The sequence below is a fragment of the Chlorocebus sabaeus genome, chromosome 5 (assembly GCF_047675955.1).
Source record: "Chlorocebus sabaeus isolate Y175 chromosome 5, mChlSab1.0.hap1, whole genome shotgun sequence".
NCBI classification, from domain to species: domain Eukaryota; kingdom Metazoa; phylum Chordata; class Mammalia; order Primates; family Cercopithecidae; genus Chlorocebus; species Chlorocebus sabaeus.
In genome coordinates this window covers 3777262-3801985 of record NC_132908.1, presented here as the reverse complement: position 1 = coordinate 3801985, position 24724 = coordinate 3777262, and the positions used below count along the sequence as shown (strand labels likewise).

The 24724-nt window shown below is 44.7% G+C and overlaps 1 protein-coding gene across 1 annotated transcript in view; it reads left to right on the top strand.

Annotated features, from left to right (window-relative positions):
* The window catches only part of CREBBP (CREB binding protein), a 156745-nt gene that overhangs the window by 54327 nt on the left and 77694 nt on the right, over positions 1–24724 (top strand). Inside the window, exon 3 of the mRNA XM_037989910.2 lies at positions 13192–13368. Within this exon, the coding sequence (XP_037845838.1) occupies positions 13192–13368 (177 nt within the window). The remainder of the gene's footprint in view (positions 1–13191; positions 13369–24724) is intronic.

The following is a 24724-nucleotide window of genomic DNA, read 5'->3' as shown; positions in this document are numbered from 1 at the left end:
ACTTCTTCAGTGTGGGAGATCTGTCTCTTCATAGTTTTTTACTAAATGAAATCAACTTTAACAGTAAAAATAAAAGTGACTTTTACATGATATGTATTCATCTTGCTTCCCCCCCGCCGCCATCCTGAGACTGGGTCTGGCTCTGTCACCCAGGCTGGAGTGCAGTGATATTATCTTGGCTCACTGCAACCTCTGCCTCTGGGGCACAAGCAATCCTCCCACCCCAGCCTCCCAAGGGACTACAGGTGCATGCTACTGCAGCTGGCTTTCTTTTTTTTTTTTTTTTTGGTAGAGATGGAGTTTTGCCATGTGGCCTAGGCCGTTCTCAAACTCTTGAGCTCAAGCAATTCACCTGCCTCAGACTCTCAAAGTGCTAGGATTACAGACGTAAGCCACCACGCCTGGCCTCATCTTGCTTTTTTAAGAACGATATTAAAATTCATACATATAGATTTGATTCATTTATTCTAACCTGTTCATATGATTATGAATTCTTCCTTGTAGTTTTTTCTATTACGGTTTTCTCTATGCTTTTGAAGATACACAATGACATTTTAATGAAAACTTTGTCTAAGAGGTTCAAATGGTGTGGCTGAATCTCAGAAACAAGAGATTTTGTCTTAGTAATTTTTAAAATAAAGGCAAAGTTACTCATAAGTTAGGCTTCCCCCAAGCATCTTTAATCATCTTTGATTATTTGATAAAAAAAGCCTTCTAACTGTGTGTAGATCTCATTTTCTTTTTTGTTGTCCGAAGAGGACTGAATCCCTTTTCTGAGTGCTCTACTGAGGCAAGTGTCCAGAGCCCTCCACTTTAGAGCTAGGAACTGAATGTCAGTGACATTTTCTTGTCAGGAAGTGTAAATACTTATCAACTAATCAAAATTCCAAGGCCATAGTTCCATAGATATACATCTTTATAATTATTACATATTTTTGGATAAGAGTGTGGCACTGTGGTTTGTGGCTTTCAGAAAATGGCACATGGTCTGAAGTAGTGAGATTGCAGGGATTGCATTTTTATTTACTAAATAAAAATTTAATACTCTTAGCAGTGAGTCATATTATTCATTTCATGTTTTTCTACCAAGTAATGAAGAATGAAATGGAAAACAAGCCATCTGAAATCCTTCCTAGAACAAAGCAAGAGATAGATAACACTGAGAAATGCCAACTTTAGACATTGTCTTGCAATTATTGATTTTAAATTATTGTAGTAAGGATGCATACCTGTTTTCAGTACTGTAGAAAATCTGTTTATTTTATAGAGTCCTATCTCATGTTAGAGATTTTCTGTGCTCTATTTTTGGAAAGAGATCTTAAAGCCACCTCAAGATTGCACAGTGATTTGTGGTTTTCAGAGCATTTTCCCGTGTGCTGTCCCATTTAAACAAGAAACCGGAAGTTACAGTGGCCCTGTGTAAATGGCAAACAGGAGTGTATATATTAATGATGAGTGGGCACACTGTTGAGGCACAGGGAGTGATTGGGCATAGAGACTGGGGACAGTCCAAGGAGGGGACGGAGTGTGTTTTCTCCCTTAAAAACCTGGCACATTTTGCTTAGAGAGTTACTCTACAATGGGAGTCACTGGCCTGCTTGGCAGTTATAGTCTCCAAGTTGTCCAGGTGTGATTCAGCCTAGGTGTGCTGCCGCCGCGTGTAGGCTCAGTGAGGCAAAGGCGTGTGGGGATGGGAGTGGCCAGAGGTGGGAGTCACTCTTGACTTGAGTCCGTCAGGATTTGAGTGGAGAGATCAGAGCAGTGTTTGTTCCTGTCTGTCGATGTTATGAGTGATGCTCTTCTGAGACAGTGCTTGCCTTTTGTGACTAACCATCAGCATGAATAACCAGCCCTCTCCTGAGCTTTCCAGTTTCCATGTTCATTTTAATTAACACGTTAGCTCTGTCAGTTAACCCCTAGCCAGATGGCTGCACAATTTACCATTTTTTTGTGGACATTTAGATTATTTGATTAGAGATAAACTTTGAAACTGCAAGATTTGTGGCTATCCAGGCCCCTCCCAGAGGTGTTTCACCCCATTCTTGTTCATGGCGAGGTTGCAGGGGCATAGCCACCATCGACTGTGGCTGTTACCATTTAGCTCGCCTTTGCAGGCTCAGCTCTTGACCCCCTTGCTGGCCTCCCAGTCAGGACCCCTCTCCCTCTTCAAACTCCATTTAGCAGTCAATGTTGGTGGCACCTGTTAACAGCACATGTCTGATTTCCTTGTGGCTTGTGTCTCTTACCTTTGGCTTGGGAGAACATGGCCCTGTGTGCGTCACCACTGCACAGTATCTCCCTTCTGGAAGACCTTAACACACTTTGCATTCCTAGATAAGTGTGTGTGTGTGTGTGTGTGTGTGTGTGTTGCCGTAGCCTTTTCAACTTCCAGTGTCCTACAGATAAGAGCATCACTGCTGAAGAGAGCTAGGGGCGGTTTGTGACGTGATAGCTGCCTAGTGGTCTCCTTGCTGGAAAGGTCTGCTGCTCAAATAGGCACCGTCTGACTGGAAGTGTGCCTCGCCCTGGAAACTTGGGAACTAAATACATTCAGGTCCATCCCTCATGCTCCAGTCTCTTGCTTTGAAGATCACCTACTGATGATCTAAATGCTTCCTATTTTATAGATAAGGAAAGCTAAGGGACCAAGAGGTTTGTCCCAGTTACATGGCTTATTGGGGCAGAAACAGGATTAGAAATAGTTTCTCCAGTGACCTTGACCCATTGTTTTTACTTATGCATTAGTGTGGACTGTACCCCGGGGAACCAGCATCTCTAACTGTAAAGACCTGCCAAGGTGTACCAATAGTATTAGGGTGCCAGTTTCACTGCTGGCAGTTTCTGGAGCAGTTGGGTGACTAACAGTGAAGATACAGGCCTGCATTTCCACTCTTCTTCTAAGTCACATTCTGGTCATGGCTGTGTGTTTGTGTACACAGTGGCTCAATTATGGATCACTATATCCTCGACCTCCTGGGTTCAAGCAGTCCTCCCACCTCAGCCTCCCAAATAGCTGGGACTACAAGCACACGCCATCATACCTGGCTAATTATTTTTTGTAGAGAAGAGGGTTTTGCTTTGTTGCCCAGGTTGGTCTCGGACTCCTGGCCTCAAGCGATCCTCATGCCTGGGAGGATCTTAACCCAAGAAGAGGAGGAATGCTTCTGGAAAGACATTATTCAAATGAAATACACTGAGTGTTGCTAAATACTTTGTTACTAGTCTTCCAATTAGGACTTATCCTTCCAGGGCAAATGTTCAGACCTGGGGGCTGCACATTTTCTTGAATGCATTCAAAGTTGGCGCCACATAAGAGTTCAGTTGAGGGGGAAGGTGGGCTGCTTACCTGCCCAGGTGCTTTAGCTGAGCTCTCCTGTCCCAGGCGCACCCTGGACAGCCAAATGCTGTCTATGGCACTGTAATCAGTGGTGTATTTCTCCCTACTCTATATTTGCCAAGTTGATATACTGGAAGGATTCCAGGAGCAAGCGGGTGATAGCAGACAACTGAATGCAGTCATGTCTTTCCATGAAAACTGCTTTTCTTGGCTTTCTTCCAACAATGGTAGGTTGCCAAGAGAAAATGCTTTTGGCTTTACAAATGATCTGGCCATAGTCTGGGTTAGTTCTGGTTCTTTATGTCATTGAAAACAATAAATATTTCTGGCTATTAAATTATTTAGCAAACTTTTGCTCTTGGTGTACTGAACTGAGTTGTTTTTTTACACCTTATATGAATTTGTGGTTTTACATGTGTACCAGCTTGTGGAGAAAGATGCTAAAAACTCCAGCTTGAAAAATATGTCAGGTTAGGCTGAAGCCGCATCAAATGGAAGTTTGTTGCTGTGTCGTGGCTGGCTTATGATTGGTAGTTGCATCAATTTCTTTTTTCATGGGAGTGTTCTTTCATGTTCAGTTCTTCTATATTTTGGTTTAAATTTCAACCCAAGAATGTTAGGCTAGGGTATTTTGATCATATGTCATTATTGCTTATGATTTACTTTAAGTTTGAAATAAACACCCTGAGTTTATTGTTTTTAAAGTTCTAAAACAATGTATAGTGAAAACTGGAAACGCTTGTGATTTACCAGGACAACTGGAAAATAATAGCCTCTTCAGAGTATTTCTACAAATAGCAAATGCATAAGATTGTTGTTGTCACAAGTGTTTCTCTGAAAATGTCTCATAATCAAATGCCAATAATCCCAGCTGGCCTCTCCCTGTCGCCTTATATGTTGGAACCACTCTCCACCATCACACGTTCTCTGAAAAGCATTCCTTTATTTCATTACTGCTTAAGCGTGGTCAGGAAAGAAATCATATGTAGTGTAGAATGATTCCTCCGAAAGCTGTCTCTCATCTCCTCACCTCTGGTACTCACTGTGGTAGCTGCACATCTTAGTGCTTCACATACAGGAACTTATTTAGTTCTCACACAACCCTTAGAGGAGGTGCTGTGATCTCCATTTTATAGATGATAAAACCAGGGTGCAGAGAGGTATAAGTAAATCCCTAGCAAGTAGCGGAGCCACCATTCAGATACCCCAGAGCCCACATAGTTGACCACAATGGCGTACTGTCTCTATGAATGAAATTGTATTTGTGGCTGTGTTCCAATAAGAAAAATTTTGTTTTTTCGTAAAGAGGCATTGGGCTGCCCACGGGCCGCGCTTTGCCACCCCGTTTTCATAGACAGTTCCTGTCTCTGTCCCAGGTACTGGCATGAGGCTGGTGAGCTTGAAGGAGACAGAGTTCCATTAAGCAGGGAGGTGATGAGTCCCCGTGCAAGGGCGAAGTCTCTGTGGGGGCTGTGGGGAGCGCCTGCTGAGTTCTCAGGCTGATTTAGTGTGTCCCTGTGCTTTTCTGCGGACCCTTTCCTCACCTATGAAGTGGTAAATTTTAACTAGTCTTACTTCTCCACTTGTCTTTGCAAAGCTTATTTCTGAACATCATATTTTGGTTCCTTTCTGTGTGTTTCTGACCGGCATCAGTGACCCCCCCGGCCAAAGCCCACTTCCTGTGAGTGCTCTGCTGTGTAGTGTGGCTTAAGGCGTGTCTTGAGGCGTGAGGAAAACTGCTGAAGTAGTCAGCTGCTGCAAAAACAGACTTATTGGGCTCCTCAGAACCACCTCAAGGCCAGGCGCGGTGGCTCACTCCTGTAATCCCAGCCCTTTGGGAGTCCAAGGCGGGTGCATAACTTGAGGTCAGGAGTTCGAGACCAGCCTGGCCAACACGGTGAAACCCCATCACTACTAAAAATACAAAAATTAGCCGGGCGTGGTGGCATGCGCCTGTAGTCCCAGCTACTCAGGAGGTTGAGACGGGAGAATCACTTGAACCAGGGAGGCAGAGGTTACAATGAGCTGGGATGGTGCCACTACACTCCAGCCTGGGCGACAGAGTGAGACTCCATCAAAAGGAAAAAAAAAAAGAAAACCCAAACATCAAACTCGGCACTTGGCTGCACTGAGAGTTTCTGATGGCCTGGCCAACTCTAGGTCAAGTTCTGCGTTGCAGTGCATTTCTGGCCATCCTCCTCCCCGACCACCCATTGGTCACACGGTGGCCCCCTCAGGGGCGTACTTATAAGTGGATATGGTCAATCCCTTCTTGTGAGTGTGCGCTTCAAAAGGACATTAGGAGATGAAAACTGGGGGAGTTTGTCAGAGTGGTGGTTTTTGTGAGCGGTTGATGTCTCTGGAAGTGGGCTATTCGCAAAGGCTCCCATACGTGGCATGGGGTTGTGAGAGATCAGGAACCAGCTTGCCCTTCCCTGAAAATGAAGGACATGAAAGAAGTTTCCTTCCCCCAAGGACAGGTATTCTTAATCTTTAGGAGATCTTAGAGTGTCCCTCAAAAATGAACATCACACAAAATTGTGGACTGGTGCCCACCCGAGTGCTCCCTTGCCTACCCCCATGGACTGCCTGGCCCGTTGCCGCCTCTCTGGAGTTTGGTCTGTGGATGGCAGGAGAGGAGCTATAACTTGTGTTGGCCCTAACTGCAAAGAACGTGTTTCTCCGACCTTGTTCAACAGAAGAGCAAGAAAATGGATGCCTGACTTGCTACTATTATAGAGACCTGTTCTGTGGAGATACTTCTATTTTGATGATTTCTTGTATAACCTTTCAGTCTAAACCCCTTTTCAGTATCAGGAGTTTTTCTGCTGGTATTGGAGGACTTGACCTGACTTTTCTCTCTCCTTAAACCCCTTAATTACTTCTTGGATTTCCGTTTACTAACTTTTTTACGAGACTAGATCTCACTTGAGAGACAGGGAGTTAGGTGAGTAGTAGAGATAATTCTCCTGGGTTGTGAGTGGAGAGAATCTTTCTGGTCTTTCTGAGCCTGGAACTTGTTTTCTTATGAATGTTTTGATAGCTGTCATATCATTACAAGTAGAAAATGATAGTATTTGTCCCACATTCTGAGGTAAACAGAGGAGGCTGTTGGCAGCCAGAAGTGACCATGGAGGCTGATGGGTCAGTAATTCTGTGTGCAAGTGGAAAGCTCTGGGTAAGAGCATGAGTGGGGCCTTGTACTAAAGCCAGGGTTTTCTTGGCCCAAAGATGTAGCACAGAGGGCCCATTTTATAGCCAGACTAGACTTGTGTATCTCCTGTGATCACACACACACGTTTCACCGTTCCAAAAACCAACTCCGAGGGCCTTTTCTCGTTCTGCCTGACTTTTCAGCATGGGAAGGTAGCTGTCCACTCCAACTAGTAGCTGAGATCCTTGTTTGGCAGTTTTGAAGATAGAAAGGGGACTGTTCCTGCTGCCTCTTCTGACGCCCCCTCCAACCAGTGCTGACTCTCTTTGTGCCTTGACCACCTCCTTCCTGGCTCTACTCCTAGGGGCTGTGTGGCATGGTGGTGCTTTGGCGTGTTCATTCATTTGGGTCCTTCCGCTGCATCCCTGGTATGTTGCAGGGGATACAGAGAATGTTCCAGGAAGGTGAGAAGTTTTATCCTAGTTTTGTGACCAAAACAAAACTAGGATAAAACTAGGATAGATTATTATAAGCATTTATGTGACAGATAATCCTCTAGAGCTGTGTGGTACTTTGTACTTTCCATGGTACCCGTGTCTGCTGGAGTAGATGGACAGTCATTCTGCCTTTTCCCTCCTCTTTATTGATGATGGTCACTCACCTACTTGCCACACAGCTCAGGCCCGCAGCAGCAGGATTTGATGGATGGGCTGGGCTCAGCACCAGGATTTGCTGTGGGTGCCTCTTTGTATTGTTCTTGGGTTTTGAGCTGAGCTTAAAGAGGAATTTCCTCATCAGAGCTCACACTGCAGTCATGTTAAGGCTAATCCAGTTTCACCCCCATTCTTTCTTGGGGGCAGTGGTTGGAGTTGGGGACATCTCAGGATCTGGCTTCAATATTTTTCTTATCATACACAAGGACTGTGGATTACATATTTTTACTCTCTGAGTGCAGTAATAGAAAACAGAAGTAGGTTCTCAAACAGTTAAATGATTGATACGCTTGGTCACAATGCTTTTTCATGGGAAACCTGGGAGAGCTGTGAGGCATTATTTAACTTAGTTTCATTGTGGAAGCTCTTGTTCTTTTTGGGGTACTTACTATAGTTAACTTTTCCTTTTTTCTGAGATTAAACTTGAATTAAATGCTTAAAGGAGTTCTGTTAGGAAGAATAGAGTAAAAGAAATTTCTGCCGGGCACGGTGGCTCATGCCTGTAATCCCAGCACTTTGGGAGGCCGAGGTGGGTGGATCACGAGGTCAGGAGATCGAGACCATCCTGGCTAACACGGTGAAACCCCGTCTGTACTAAAAATACAAAAAATTAGCCAGGCATCATGGTGGGCGCCTGTATTCCCAGCTACTTGGGAGGCTGAGACAGGAGAATGGCTTGAACCCGGAAGGTGGAGCTTGCAGTGAGTCGAGATCGTGCCCCTGCAGTCCAGCCTGGGCGACAGAGCGAGACTCCGTCTTAAAAAAAAAAAAAGAAAAGAAAGAAACTTCTAATATGTGTGGGCATGGGCTGTTGTTGAATGAGGCAGAATATAAATACTTTGTGGGTTTTAATTTGTTAATATATAAATTTTAGTATTAACAGTTGACTATTCTGCTCTGTTCTGCTTTTTGAATTTTATTTCAAAGAGTATATGGAATACAAAAAATAAGAATGAATAAGACTTTGTATTTGCTAGCACAACAGGGTGACTATTCAAAAGTAATTTAATTGTACATTTTTAAATAACTGAAAGACTGTAATTGGATTGTTTATAACACAAAGGATAAATGCTTGAGGTGATTGATACCCCATTTACCTGGATGTGATTATTACACAGTGCATGCCTGTAAGAAAATCTCATGTAACCCATAAATATATATACCTACTATGTACCTCCCAAAATTAAAAATGAAAAAACTTTTTAAAAGATTATATAGAGGTTCTCTAGCAGCATTAAACCAAATCCTGATGAACTCGTTGAAAATAAAGCCAACTTTACAAAAAAAAAAAAAAAATTTTTTTTGTTTTGAGACAAAGTCTCCTGCTGTCATCCAGGCTGGAGTGCATTGGCAAGATCTCGACTCACTGCATTTTCTGCCTCCTGGGTTCAAGCAGTTTATTCTCTCTCATCCTGGGATTACAGGCATGTACCACCGTGCCTAGCTAATTTTTGTGTTTTTAGTAGAGATGGGGTTTCACCATGTTGAACAGACTGGTCTCGAACTGCTGACCTCAAATGATCCGCCCGCCTGAGCCTCTCAAAGTGCTGGAATTACAGGTATGAGCACCTGACCTACCAGATTATTATCAAGTACCTGTTGGGACATTTAAAGAAATGTAGATTTTCATTAATTAGAGTTAGACATCTTGATGTTAGTATTTCATTTTGGGCATTGGTCCTAAAAAGTATATGTTAGCCTAGGCTTGGGGACCACAGCGCTCAGTTTGATTAATGGAGAATAGATATAGACTAGGAATTCAGAAATCTAGAATCTCTAGAAGCAAATGGTTTTTATTCATAACTGCAGCCTAGGACCAGTTCATGGCTCTTGAGTTCTGCCAGGAGATGGTTTGGCACCAGGAGGTAGCCTTGCCTGGGCAATGAGCAGTCATACCCTGTGGGAGAGCTGACCTCTTTAGCCTGGTTAGTAACTTGCTCTGAGAAGGAGAGGCTGGGGCTGGCCCTGGTGCCAGAGATTTGAATCCTAACCTCCTGCATATAACCTGGGTTTTGTTTGTTTTTATCATAGGCTAAGGACGGGATTTTTCCCCCTATTTTTGAGAATTATGTAGATCCCTTTGGGCTGGACGTTCCTTACATACCGTTCTTTACCTTGTGAGAATCAAGGTAAAAACTTGGTGAGACTATTTCCTTGGCTGTCTTATCTGATGGCCAAGAAGAAAAGGTACAGACACGTTTGCTGATGAAATCTGTCAGAGCGCTTCCAAATACTGGGTTGCCCTTTGAAATTGACCAGTTATGGCCGGGGGTGGTGGCTTATGCCTGTAATCCCAACACTTGAGGAGGCTTGAGGTGCATGGATCACTTGAGGCCAGGAGTTCGAGGCCAGTGTGGTCAACATGGCAAAACCCTATCTCTACTAAAACATACAAAAATTTGCTGGGTATGGTGGCGCCTGCCTGTAAACCCAACTACTTAGGAGGCTGAGACACGAGAATTGCTTGAATCTGGGAGGCGGAGGTTGCAGTGAGCTGAAATCATGCCATTGCGCTCCAACCTAGGCAACAGAACGAGACTTGTGTCTCAAAAACAAAAAAACACACACACACACAAGATAAACAACACTGACCAATTAGAAAAGGGCCCCAGGCCAGGCAAGTATTACCCACCTGATCACACACATACACCTCATACTCACCCTGGCAGGGCTATCTTAGGAAAATTGTCAAAATATCTGGGAAGTTTTGAAAATAAACTTTGTGAAGCAAGTCAGGTGAAGTTTGAGGTCCATGGAACACCTTTCAGAGTGCGCTGGCCTTTTGGTACTGTCCCCTCTTCTCTGGAGCCAGGGTACCTAGGCATTTGGTGTGGAAAGAAGATGGTTACCTGTCCCCTTCCCCACCCCATCAGCTGTCACCCACTTTGGTTTGTCAATGCTGGGCCTAATTAATTAGAAACTTCCAAAAGACGTTGATTTTGTTGTTGTTGTTTGTCAAATTGGTGGACACAAGGTGGGAGCTCTATGACAAGTGGGAAATGCGTCTACACAACCTCAGAACTGGGCTTGGCTCATAGCAGGCACTTGGTGAATACCAGTTGACTTTGAGGATGAATTGATTGAGGGAAGATGAGTATATGTGTTCTGTCATATTTTGTCCAAAGTGAGAAATTTAGGAACTGGAAAAAAAAAAAACACTGTATTTTTTGTTGTTGTTCGTGTTCTTGTATTCAAATTCTAAGCTTCTGAGAACAATGTTTCAGCAGTTTTGTTATACATAATAAGACAAATTCTGAGAGTAGTAATTGTCCCATGGAATTAATTTAGTGTAGTAGTTTCTGAAAATATAAATTCCTGCTTCAATTAAGTTTCAGATGACAGTTGAAGGAAGCTTCTTGCAAATCAGAAATGTGCTTAATATTTATTGAGCTACCATCTTGCCTTGATTAAGTCACTTGAACTCGAAAGTGAGTCTGGTTTGTGGATTTGGTGAAGAATTAGCGTCTCAGTTCACTTAAGTAGAGCACCCAGTGGTGACTAGAGTGTGATTGCTTTCAAAAAGGTGAGAAATGTCACCTAGGAGGACTACATGTGGAAGTAAATCACCTGTGTATGAAATGCATAGAGCTAGAACTTTCTGGTTTTACTCCTTTAGTTTTTATTTGTGTTTTTGTACGAGCATTTCAGCAGAAAGGGCCAGTTGTGTTGAGTGTTGATTTGTTTATAGCCTAGACTTTTAGAGCTGAAAGAAATAACGCGATCCATCTTGTTGAAGACACTCATCTTACAGGCGAGGAGATTGAAGTCCATATAAGGAATGTAAGTTACCCAGAGTGGACATGCTGGCGTGGCAGTCACCAGGTGAGGCTGAGGGAGAGAACTAAGCAATGATTTCTTGACTGGAAACTCACCCCTGGGAGGTTTTCCGTATGTGGGGACCTTTCCCAGTCCATCAAACTGACCACTACACCAGAAATGCAGAAAACACAATAGACAGAAGGTGGAATATTAGAGCTTTGAGAAAAAACAAAGACAGGCAGCCCAAGCATCTGGTTTCTTAATTAGCCTTTGTTCCTCCACAGGGAGAAAGGTAGGTACTGGGGTATTGCCATGGCAATTCCTGAATTGACCTGTGGAGGCTGGAACTGGGGGTCATCAGGGAACTTGGCCCACGTCTGTTGATGGAAGGAATCCCAGTTGGTTGCAGGCCCTCACGGAAACATTGCTGAGGGTTCCTCTTTCCCTATCCTGCCTTTATCTACTATATATTTGATTTCAGTTCACTTTAATTTTATAAAAAACTTCGTTATGGAAAATTTTAGGCCGGGTGCAGTGGCTTACACCTGTAATCCCAGTATGTTGGGAGGCTGAGGTGGGCACATCACCTGAGGTCAGGAGTTCGAGACCAACCTGGCCAACATGATGAAACCTTGTCTCTACTAAAAAGACAAAAATTAGCTAGGTGTGGTGGCACGAGCCCATAATCCCAGCTACTCAGGAGGCTGAGGCAGGAGAATTGCTTGAACCTGGGAGGTGGAGGTTTCAGTGAGCCAAGATCATGCCGCTGCACTCCAGCCTGGGTGACAGAGTGAGACACTCTCAAAAACAAATAAATAAATAAATTTTACACACGTACAGTGGTAGGATACTGTAACCTCTGTGTACCCATCGCCTACTGCTTGGTTAATGATGATCAGTACCTTACCAGGCTCTCTCCATCTGTGCCCTTTTCCTACCACCTCCTCTTGCCCAGTGAATTAGAGGTGACCCTTGAGCAACTCGGGTTAAGGGTGCTGACCCTGCCAGTCGAAAATCTGCTTATAACCTTTTGACTGCATAAAAGCTTAACTACTACTAATCCCCTGCTGTTGATCGGAAGCCTTATCAATAGCATACACAGTTGCTTAACACAAATTTCATGTTTTAAGTCTTATATACTGTATTTTTACAGTGAAGTAAGCTAGAGAAAAGAAAATGTTATTAGGAAAATTGTAAGGGGCTGGGCGCAGTGGCTCATGCCTGTAATCCGAGCACTTTGGGAGGCCAAGGTGGGCAGATCACCCGAGGTCAGGAGTTTGAGAACAGCCTGGCCAACATGACGAAACCGCGTCTCTACTAAAAATACAAAAATAGCCAGACGTGGTGGCGTGTTGTTCCTGTAGTCCCAGCTATTCAGGAGGCTGAGGCAAGAGACTCGCTTGAACCCAGGCAGCAGAGGTTGGCAGTGAACCGAGACCGCTCCATTCCAGCCTAGGCGACAGGCGACAGAGCGAGACGCTGTCTCGATTAAAAAAAGAAAGAAAGAAAAAGCCATTAAGGAAAAGAAAATATGTACCATTCACCAAGTGAAAGTGGGTCTTCGCCACGGTCTTCATCCTCGTGGTCTTCACATTGAGTAGGCTGAAGAGGATGAGGAGGGGCTGGTCTTGATCTCTTGGGTGGCAGAGGCTGAGGAGGTTGAAGGGGAGCAGGAGAGCTTGAAAGCTATGTCCATATATGTAGACCCACACAGTTCAGACCCATGTTGCTCATGGGTCAAGTGTATGTTAAAGAAGATCCCAGGTGTTGTATCATTTCATTGCAAGATTTCCACTCCCTGTTTTGAACTAATGGAAACTTAGTTCCAGTCTGATGGGGAACCTAACAGAAACTAGATACTTATAGAGTAATTAAGGATTAAACTGAAAGAATTCCCCTTGGGTATCAACTTTGGAAAGTTTTGTTTTCCAAATGACTTTCTTCAGGTGTTGGTGCCGTTGTTGGGGCAGGAGGGGTTAAGTGAGGAGAGTGGCTGAGGGTGGGGGGAAACAGCTAGGCTTCTTCTGGGATGGGGTTTAGGGTGAGGAGAGAGTGGCTGCTAGGAGCAGCTTCATGAGCCTTCTGCTTGGAGCGTGTGAACCTGAAAATGAACCTTGAATTTATCATTGCAATGAGTATTTCATAGAAAACCATGTGAGCATTTCCCAGGCCCTTCCTTTTATATGTGACTGTATCACCACAGCTGATGTTACCTCTTTTTGTTTCAGATGGGAATAACTGGGAACACAAGTCCGTTTGGACAGCCCTTTAGTCAAGCTGGAGGGCAGCCAATGGGAGCCACTGGAGTGAACCCGCAGTTAGCCAGCAAACAGAGCATGGTCAACAGTTTACCCACCTTCCCTACAGACATCAAGAATACTTCAGTCACCAACGTGCCAAATATGGTAAGTTACCCTTGGCTCTCAGTGCTGTGGCTCTCCGGTGGGTGCCGTGGTCTATGGATTTTTATCATGCTCACAGTGAAAATCTGTAACTAAAAGTGTGTCAGTAGGTGATAGGAAGAGAACCCAGATTTCTCATGAGTAGCTCTCTAAATGAGTTTTAACATTTTCTGTGATGAGCTAGCAACAGGAGAGATAGGTGAGGATGATTCAGCCGCTCCTCCCAGGCTCCTTTTGTTGATGGAGAAAATCCATGTACACGAATCGCTTTACCTTTCTCTCCAGAATCATGAGAACCAGAGAGACTGGCTTTTTTTTACACTTCCTGTTTGTTAGTGGCTTGATGGTATCAGTAGAAGCCCATTGATTTGTATTACTGTCAGATGAAGGACATTTATCTTCCAAGGACAATACTCTGTTGATGACTTGTGTATTATGTCCAACACGATAGATGATTCCACGTGTCTTCATCCTCCCTGAGGTTTGAAGGGATTTTATAGGTGGGAAATCTATGAAATAGGAACTATCCTTATCACTTCTCAACCTGATGAATCAAGATATTAATGGGAAACTATCTGCTTTTGTGCCACAAAATAATAGAATCTCTTTTATTTCAAAACACTGAGGGGTAGTGCATTCTTTTGTCCAGCCTCTCTTGCTCACCCCAGCTGCTGCATGTCTAGTGTGCCCTTGGTGATGGGTGATGGGTGAAGACCACAAGCAGCCGTCTCTACCCTGTGTGCTTGTTGCTGGGAGCCTGGCCTTCCCAGCTGCCACAGTGATTTGGAAAGATCACAAGAAAGTGAGAGGATTATGTTCAGAAAAAGTTGCTTTTTGTCTTTCAGGTTTTTATACTTTTTATTTTGAAGTATTTGTTGTAAAGATAGTACAGAGAATTCCTGTGTATCCTTCACCTCATCCAGCTTCCTCTGATGTATCTTATATAACCTTGGTCGTTCCTCAAAACTAAGTAATTAACATTGCTTACAGTGCTTAGAAGTTTTGAGACTATTGGGAAGCAGAGAGAGCCAGATCTCTTTCTCTTCTTGTTTGATAAAATCAGGAAATGGGAATAATGGGGTGTCCTGTCAGGTGCTGGCTCCCTGCTGTATGGTACCTCCACTTAAAAAGGTGGTTGAGGCCGGGCATGGTGGCTCACACCTGTAATCCCAGCACTTTGGGAAGCTGAGGTGGGTGGATCACGAGGTCAGGAGTTCGAGACCAGGCTGGCCAAGATGATGAAACCCCGTCTCTACTAAAAATACAAAAATTAGCTGGGTGTGGTGGCGGACACCTGTAATCCCAGTTACTCAGGAGGCTGAGGTGGGAGAATTGCTTGAACCCGGGAGGCGGAGGTTGTAGTGAGCCGAGATCGCATCACTGCACTCTAGCCTGGGTGACAGAGCAAGAAAATAAGTAACAAAACTTGCTCTCAAAACTATGAAAACAACCTAAAGTTCTTAGGACTTCTTTATTTCTTCTGACAATCCCCTTGTAACTTTCCTTGATATGCTTCTTTCTTTCTAGTAACTTTTTGTTACCAGGATTGCCCTGTTCCTGATAGTACAGGTCCAGAATCCGAAACAGAGCACAGAGGACCCTAGGTCAGCCCCTCAAGTTCAGGGAACAGTACTGACCTGCATAATGCTGGGCTCTGTCTCCACACAAATCCTGTTCTCTCCTGCGCTTCCTTTTCCAGTCTTCACTGAAAGGACAGCAGTGTGGACTGTGGGGTTGGCTGTCATCGATTATGCCTGCTCAGTAACCAGGAGCACATTTGGCTTCATAGTGAAAGCATTTGCTTTTTGCAAGACTTCCTGTGTTTTACAGTCAGGGAAACCCTGACCTAACATTTTCCTCGCTTTTCTCTTTTAAAATATTCTCCAGCCCTACTTCCCTGTCCCCTCTCCTTTATCTACAACTTAGCGACAGAATCTGTGCTCTGGGCCCCTCTGCTGCCTCCACTACTGCTCCAGAGGGCTGAACTTGGCAGATATGATATGCTTGTCAAGGGCAGGTTCGGCCGGGAACGCAAAGAGGCTACTCATTCCCTTCACCTGCAGGAGGGCTGGAGCCCTTTGGCCCGGGGCAGGCCCCCCTCTGCCTCTGCACTGATGGCAGTTCTCTACTGTGAACCGGTTGTGCCCCAGAGGATGTTGGGCAGCATCCCTGTCCCTACGCATTGGGTGCTTATGACCTTCTCCCCTAAGTCATGACAATCAAAAATGGCTCTAGGCACCGACATATGTTCCCCAGGGCATAGTCTCCCCCAGTTAAAAACTCCTGCTCTGGAGAGAGGTTAGGAGAAGCAGTAGCAACAGCATCTCATCCTTTTGCCTGTCTTCGAGACATCTGACAGAAGTAGAACCACTTCTCTTCATCTCTGCCTGTCTCTCTTTCTCCCCTCCGCCCTGCCTTTCCCTTCTTTCATCCCTCCCTCTCCCCTACTCTCCCCACGCCCTGTCTTTCTCTCTCCCTCTCTTTTGTTTCTGCCTCTCTCTCTGGTCTTCTCAGGGTAAACTGAGAAAGCATTTTCATCCATGGAAACTGGATTGCTTGCCTGGTGGCCACTGTCTCACAAGAACCCCTGTGGACTTTGAGACAGATCCATAGATGCCTCTTGGGGGTAAACTGACACCACTGACCCTGGAGGGCACAGATCAGATGGGGCTGTGCCCACATGTGCCTTTGTGAGGCAGCCTGACCCAGGAACAGCCTTCAGTGCTCCAAATAGTGGTAGGAACTAGAGGGGACTGGTGGGAAAGTGGGGTACCAGCACACATGGTCTCCCCGACATCTTTCTAGGTAATTTTTACCCTATTCCTGCAATAGCCTCTTGAGAGACATCATTCCAGGTCCCATTTTACAACTGAGCAAGTTGAGACTCTGAGGGGTTTGGGTTATTCAAAGCTATGTAGCTTCCTGTTTGCAAAGCGTAAAACTCCTCACTTATGTTCTGAGGTCATGTTTTTGTAGCCCTGAGCCTGCCAGGAATGCTTCACCAGCCCGTGCTTACAGTTTGTCTGCAGTTCCTCAGATGCATGTTGTAGTCTTTTTGAATTTTCAAAATTATATCTGGCCTCAAAACCCACAGACTTTTGCACACTGAGGGTAAACACAAAGAAATCTAGATCTATTTAGTGAAAAAATAAAAATTATGAGGTGTCGAACATATTTGCATTTATTGTCATGCTTTGAGGGGTACCCAACTAAATTTGGTGTCCCAAACAATCCCAGTCGGGACTCCAGTGCCCAGTCACCTGGTGCCCTCTGCAGCTCTTTCCTGGAGTGATTCAGCCACGTGGTCTTGGGCCAGGGAGCTCTTGTTCCTCTCCCCTCCTAATTTCTATAGGAGTTCAACATCACTGGGTAGCATTGAGGAAGGGAAGGATATGATCATTCAGTTAATTTGTCACATGTGTTGAAAGCCTTTTGTGGGCTCAGGTGCTGGAGTTGGCTCCCCAGAAGGCAACTGGGAGTGCCCAGAGCTCACTCCACTTTCATGAAATGGAGGGTGTAGTGGCCACGGAAAACATATCATTACAAACTGCTGAGTAGCACTCAGCGGTTCAGATTGACACAGGGACCTCTTTAGATGGAGCCATCAGAGAAGGCCGCATTGAAGAAGGAGATTTAAAGGCAAGAATGGAAAGTTGAGAAGCCATAGAGACCCCATGGTACTGGGAGAGCACTGGCTTGTGTAAGAACTGGTAGAAGTCCAGAAAGGCCCCCATGAGGGAAGGGAGCACGGCGTGAGTGGAAGTTGGGAGCTGAGCAGGAACCAGTTCAGGAGGCCTTGGAGGGAAGGTGGGCCATCGGCTTACAGGGTAGGTTGTGATGCAGGAAGTTGAAGCCACTTCAGTTGAGTGAGGAGGAGAAGTTCAAGGGCGGTCCTTCTGGAAGCGGAACCCACCTGATTCTTCATGACGTCTTGCTTAAGCTTTGGATTGGGCTTTCTGACATTTTTCACAAAACGCCGTGTAGAAGTGGGACACGCCTTGGACTGAGAACATTCAGTGACCAGAGGGGCCTCATCTTCAGGTTCTCTCACGTGGTCTCCTGCAAGAGTTATTTCTAATGTGAATTTTTTTTTTTTTAAAGAGCTGCATTATGGAAACTTCATCGTCCTTTTTTTTTATTTTGTTTTAACTTCACCATTCTTAAAGTTGAGATGCAGGAGATTCGTCAGGAGTGCTGCTTATTTAAAATTGCTCATGAGAGTGATATTACTATTTGTTGTGATGGAGTGTCAGAATTTTGGAGTTGAGGTTGTGGACGGGGCCCACAGCAGCTGCTGATCTACATCTCTGAACGGAAGGGCGGTGTGGCTGGAAGACTGTGTAGACAGGAGGATGGGAGAGGGGTCTTCTGTGTCCTGCCAGAATATCACAGCTGCGGCAGTGACACTGGTAGCTCCTGAGTGGCAAGCCATGTGCTGGGATGCCCTCCAGGCCCCCCTGTGTCCAGGGGTTCATTCCATTGCTGTGTCTCAGCACCTGTCCATGGCCCAACCTGCATCTGAGTGACTCCCAATTCCTGGGCCTCACCCAGTCCTCCCGATTCACAATCTCTTAGGACAAAGGTGCAGAATCTGTGTTTGGTAGTCACTCTTGTGAAACTTCAGCTTTATTCTTTCTCAGTTTCCCAATTAATACCACCTAATTCCCTGTGATATAACTCAGATAATTCCTGAACACATGGGCTTGCGGTTCTTGGTGTTTTGCTGGAACTCGTGGTTTTACATGAGCTGCTCCTGTGATTCTGATCTGGAATAAAGACCATGAAAGCCACTGTCCACTGACACCGTGAGCCATTGGCGTCGTGACCAGCTGTCCCACTGTAGAGTGGACTTACTTTGTTGGTCTTCATGTCCACGTTAGTACTTCAGAAGACTTCACTAATCTTCCTTCACTCCCCAACCTTGTTTGTCAGATTTTCATAGTTTTCTGTCCCGTGTCTAGATTGTGTTCATTGAGGGAGCAAGACTTAAACTGACTGCACAGGGTTAAGCTTCGTGAACGCCGGGGTCTCTCTCTTTGTTGTCATCTTTGATGAGCTCCTCTCAATTTTGGTTTCCTTGCACGGATGCCTGTGTTCCCTAACATTATACACAAGCTCCTTTCACTGCACAAGTAGAAATTGTAAAATCACTGCTTGTCTAATACCTCCCTCTAGCCTAGGACTAAAGAGAGTCCATATAGAGTTCTGTGGAGACAGCAGGTGAATAGTCTTGTCATCTCTTCACCATAACAGTGTCTATAGAAAAATTACACCATGATTATGAATTGTGTTTCACTAACTGAATTGGAAAACGTGGGGAAGGTTTGGAAGTAAGCCCTTGTCCGTAATTATTAGTGATTTAAGTGTGTGTGTATTCTTAAGAGTTTACATGTATTGCCTCCATCTGTGTCTTGAAGATCACTGAGAAAACATGTATGCAGGGCCTTCAAATGCCACTAAGTATAAATGTTCCGTTCACACTTATCCCCATTGGTTTTGGCAGTAAGAATCAGCTGGGAAACATAATTTAAGCACAAAATAATGATATGTGATGTGTTGCAAATAACAAGAAACTAGAAATTGAGAAAAAGTAGCCAGTCCTTTGGTATCAGGGGCAGCTCCACATATTACAGGTGCTCAGTCAAGGTCGTTTAACTTTCTTCCCAGTATAGGTTTCCCATTAACCAGCAGTATCTTTTCTAGAGTCTGATTAGCATAACCCTTTCTTCAGCAAAACCTCCTAGGTGTAAGCATAAATCATCTCAGAGATACTCATGTAAAGTGGAGGCTCACCCAGAAGGTTTTTTTGTTTTGTTTTTTGTCTACACAAGATGTACTGCGTACTTACTAACAACCAGCATTGCAGCCTCTGCCTGCCTGCTGGAAGTGTATAATAAGGACAGTAGGGATTTCTGAGAAATGAAGTGACTTCTAGAAGAATCAAGTAAATACACCGCAATAGTCCTGCAAGAAGCAACAACTCAGTAAACAGCACAGGTCATGGGTCTGGGTGAGGTGAGTCGTAGCTAGCAGTAATGCGAATATAATACTTCACTTCCTCTGGAGTGGTGTGAACTACATCAGTCTCTACACAGTCCAAATCACCCTAACTTCCTTTTACCTTTTCCACAACCTTTGGAGATGGCCCTGAGGTTCAGGTCACCAAAAAGACAGTCTGTCCAGTAACTAATTTGCCAAGTTATCAAAAAATTATTGTGTAAATTTTTGTGTTCCTTTTTTCCTCTAATCCTTAGAACCTATCAATGTCATAAGTATTCTTGAAGAATATATATATATCAACAGTATTGAAGAAGAGTATTCTAAAAACTTTATGTTTTTAGTAAATTGGTAATTCTGTTGAACTTGGTCATTCGGCTCCTAGTCTGGTCCACCTGTCCCTTTGACCATAGGAATAGGTCCAGTGCCTTCTACCTTGCAGGTTGTCTTTTTTGTTGTTTCTTTGGTTGGTCGGGTATTTTTTTTGAGATGAGGTCTCACTGTCACCCCAGCTGGAGTGCAGTGGTGTAGTCTCAGCTCACTGCAACCTCTTCCTCCCAGGCTCAAGCGATCCTCCCACCTCAGCCTCCCGAGTAGCTTGGACCACAGGCATGTGCCACCACACACAGCAAATTTTTTGTATTTTTTGGTAGAGACAGGTTTTGCTGTGTTGCTGAGGCTGGTCTCAAACTCCTGAGCTCAGGAGAGCCACCCACCTGGGCCTCCCAAAGTGCTAGCATCACAGGTGTGAGCCACCTCTCCCGGCCACTTTATAGGGTTTCTTTGTGCTGTAACAACTAACTCCCACACCTTCTAGGTAGACTGCTGGGTTCCGAAGGCTGTGGCTGTGGGTCCAGAGAGAGAGTGGGGAGGGAGTGGCAGATCCGCCACGCTTGGCCACATTTCTTACACTGAGCCTTGGCCTTGGGCTCGGGCTCTCCTGCTTCCGTTGGCCATTTGCTTTCTACTTTAAATCACAGCTTTAAGATTACTTATAAATCCTTCTGGATTATTCCCCTATTGAATTTAGATGTTTTGTTTCGTTTCGTCGTTGTTGTTGTTGTTGAGACAGAGTCTCTCTCTGTCACCCAGGCTAGACTGCAGTGGCGCTGTCTTGGCTCACTGCAACCTCCGCCTCCCAGGTTCAAGCTATTCTTCTGCCTCAGCCTTCTGAGTAGTTGGGATTACAGGCACCCGCCACTGCACCTGGCTAATTTTTGGATTTTTAATGGAGACAAGGTTTCACCGTGTTGGCCAGGCTGGTCTCGAACTCCTGACCTCGTGATCCACCCACCTCAGCCTCCCAAAGTGCTGGAATTATAAGCGTGAGCCACCGTGCCCGGCCTGAATTTAGATCTTAAATTTTAAGATAATCTTGTTTTTTAAAAAATCAATAAACACAAAGCAAAAAGAAAACACAACAAACGTTTTGTCTATGAAAATAGCTACGTTGTGTTTCTTCCCAGTTTATCACCTCAGAGGTGATTATCACTTCTTCCCAGGTTGGCAGCTGTGTACATTTAATGAACATTTTCTTTGTTTTATGGCGCCACAGCTTTGCATACCCAACTGTTGTAGGTCCTTATGAGGGAACCTGAGCAAGCGGTTATTGCAGAGCCAGCCTTCGTTCTGCCTGATGTTCGCTTTGGTGTCGTTTTCTGATTCTAGGTGGAGGTTGTGGAGGAGACGGGTTTCCAGGTGGGTGGGGGAGCATCCAAGGAGCATGGGTTTGGACCCTGTTGGGATGTGGAAGGTTAGGCATGAGCAGCAGGAATCCCAGCCCGGTGTGGATCTGGGACAGTGGTGGCACAGAGGGGCGACACTGTCCTTCCTTGTTCTTTCTTCGTCAGTCTCTCGCTGTTTGGAACACAGGGTCCTTTGAAGACATGATAACCTACTCTTGGACACACAGTAAAAAATGACTTATTTTTCTGTGAGGAATGTGAGGATAAATGTTATTATCCACATTCTGTATGCACATATCTGTTATGTTCTTAGCATAGAATACAGGCACTATAGGAAAAATGGCATTGGGGCTAAATTACCCAAAACCTATGTAGCAATAACAATCCTAGTAAAAATTAAGGAATAGGCTGGGCGTTGTGGCTCACTCCTGTAATCCTAGCACTTTGGGAGGCCGAGGCGGGCAGATCACTTGAAGTCAGGAGTTCGAGACCAGTCTGGTTAACACGGTGAAGCCCCATCTCTACTAAAAATACAAAAAGTAGTCAGGTGTGGTGGCACACGTCTGTAAGCCCAGCTCCTTGGGAGGGTGAGACAGGAGAATTGCTTGAATCACAGAGGCAGAGGTTGCAGTGAGCCGAGATCATGCCATTGCACTCCAGCCTGGGCGACAGAGCGAGACTCCCATCACAAAAAAAATAAAAATAATAAAAAAAATTTAAGGAATACCAGAGTAAATGTAAAGAGTTTGTTTTTAAAGGTAGTTTGACGGCTGGGCGCAGTGGCTCACACCTGTAATCCTAGCACTTTGGGAGGCGGAGGCGGAGGCGGGTGGATCACGAGGTCAGGAGATCGAGACCGTCCTGGCTAACATGGTGAAACCGCGTCTGTACTAAAAATACAAAAAATTAGCTGGTTGAGGTGGTGGGCGCCTGTAGTCCCAGCTACTCGGGAGTCTGAGGCAGGAGAAGGGTGTGAACCCGGGAGGCGGAGCCTGCACTGAGCCGAGATTGCGCCACTGCACTCCAGCCTGGGGGACAGAGCGAGACTCCATCTCGGGGAAGGAAAAAACAGGTAGTTTGACAGTGGAGTATACACAGTGGTTGAGGCTGCCAATTACGTAATACGCAACATATGCAAAGAGCCTGTGGCTAAACCGAGTGTAGATGATAAGTGGGGTGAGTGGGCTCAGTGAGCTTTGTGTTTACCTGCCGTTACTCAGTGGCTCAAAATAATAACAGGAAGGGGAGACTAAGGTTTAAACTAGTATGGCTCTCACACCATACTCACCTCCTCCTTCCACATTACAAATTGCATGTGAAATGATCCTTGCTCCAGAAACATACATTGCATATATTTTAAGGCTTTTGACAGATAGCATTATAGTGCCTTCCAACAAAAGCCATGTACCCAGTTACCAGCATCACACCATCTTCCCAAGGCTAGGGACTGTCACCCTGTCCTTTTGGTTTTTTTAGACAGAGTGTTGCACTTGTTGCGCAAGCTGGAGTGCAGTGGCGCAATCTCTGCTCACTGACACCTCTGCTTCCTGGGTTCTAGCTATTCTTTTGCCTCAGCCTCCTGAGTAGCTGGGATTACAGGCGCGTGCCACTGCACCCAGCTAATTTTTTGTATTTTTGGTAGAAATGGGGTTTCACCATGTTAGTTAGGCTGGTCTCAAACTGCTGACCTCAGGTGATCTGCCCACCTCAGTCTCCTAAAGTGCTGAGATTCCAGGCGTGAGCCACTGTACCCAGCCCACCTTACCCTTTAATAGGAGAAAATGATGTCATCTTATTTTGATGAGCATTTCTCTCACGAGTAAGATTTGAAGTGCTTATGTTTAGAGACATAGGCATTTATTTGAGTTGCTTCTGTCCTGTTCTTCACCACTTTTCCTGTCACATTATCTTAGAACACTTTATAAAGCAAGGTGGTCAGCCCTCTGTGGAGGAGGAACACAGAGAGCTGCAGGATTGCGGCTCTGCTGCTAAGTGGCTGGCTCATCACCCAGGAAAGGCCCTTTCCTTGGGGCCTCAGTTACTTCACCTGTCATGTGTGGCTAGTTCCCAGAGCACTCCTCCCTTGGGGAGTTGTGTGTCTTCAATGAGCTGCTGTACCTCGGACCCTGAACACAGAGCCTGGCACAGAGTGAGGAATAAAGATGGACTGGGAGAAGAAGAAATAATAGCTCCATCATGATTTGTTTTGTCTCGTGTTTTTCAGATTTAATTTTTCCTGGTTCATCAATGGCCTTTACACTTGTTCCTAGTGGTTTTAGTCGTAGAAACAATGCCAGTCTTTATGTAATCTAGCCTCTCACACCTATTTAGTGGTACATACAGTCTTCTCCTGCGTTGGAATCGCCCCTGGAGCTTCTGTTCTTTTTTCTCTCTTTTCTCAATGGTTTTGGTTTTGTTTTTGTCTTTTTTTAGCAACAGGGTCTTGCTTTGTTGCCCAGGCTGGGGTACAGTGGCAATTCACAGGCACAATCATGGGACACTATAGCCTTGATCTCCTGGTCTCCAGCAGTTCTCCCACCTTCGCCTCCTGAGTAGCTGGGACTACAGGTGTACCACCACTCCTGTCTTCTTAAATGTCTTTATTCTCATTGTAAAGGTACATATATGTTAGTTTTAGAAAAATTGGGAAAAGTCTAAATTTAAAAAAAAAAAAAAAGGCAGCCTTGTCTCTTAGGGGAAAATGGGAGGATCTGTATTTTGAGAATTTTTACTGGAAGGCTGGGCACAATGGCTCATAGCTATAATGCCAGCAGTTTGGGAGGCCAAGGCGAGAGAATTGCTTCTGCCCAGGAGTTCAAGACCAGCTCGAACAACATGGCAAGACTCTGTCTCTACAAAAACTTTTAAAACTTAGCTGGGCGTTGTGATACACACTTCTGTGATCTCAGCTACTCAGGAGGCTGAGGTGAGAGGATCGCTTGAGCCCAGGAGGGTGAGGCTGTGTGAGCCGTGATTGCACTGCTTTACTTCAGCCTGGGTAACGGTGAGACCCTCTCTCCAAAAATAAAAAGAATTGTTGCTGGTAATAGTAAGGAACACTGCTTTATGTTCTGTGACTAAAGCCTTTACTGTCTTTGCATAACAAAGCCACTCACCTTAATTACATTCCAATACTTTTATAATTTAATTTTTTATATTCCTCATCATTTTCTTACTGATTCTTCTAATTTTGTTTTCTCAGGAATTTTCCCCCAGAATGGAATGCTTTTTGATATAAAAATAGTAGTCACTTAAAAAGCTTTTTGTTAAAGCATAAAGGTCTACCTTATTGTTGTTACTAACTTGTTGCCTTAAATAACAGTCATTGGATGTTCTCTCCCACGAATTCAGGCAGGGCTTGGTTGGCCCATTCCCCTGCTCCACATGGCTTTGACAGGGGTTATTTGAGGTCTGCCTTATTTTTCATGGCTGCCTCTTATTTCATTATAGGTCTGTAGCCATAGGAAGTTTAATTAGTCCACCTTTAATAGGCATTTATAATTTTTTCCAGTTTTTAATACTGAATCAGAATGTGATGCATTATCTTTGCACACATATTTTAACATACTTGTCCATTTACTTCCTTAATAATAAATAATGAGAAGTGGAATTACTGTCAAAAGAAATGCATATTTTTCTTTTTGATACATGTTGCTTTCCAAAATTATACTGGATTT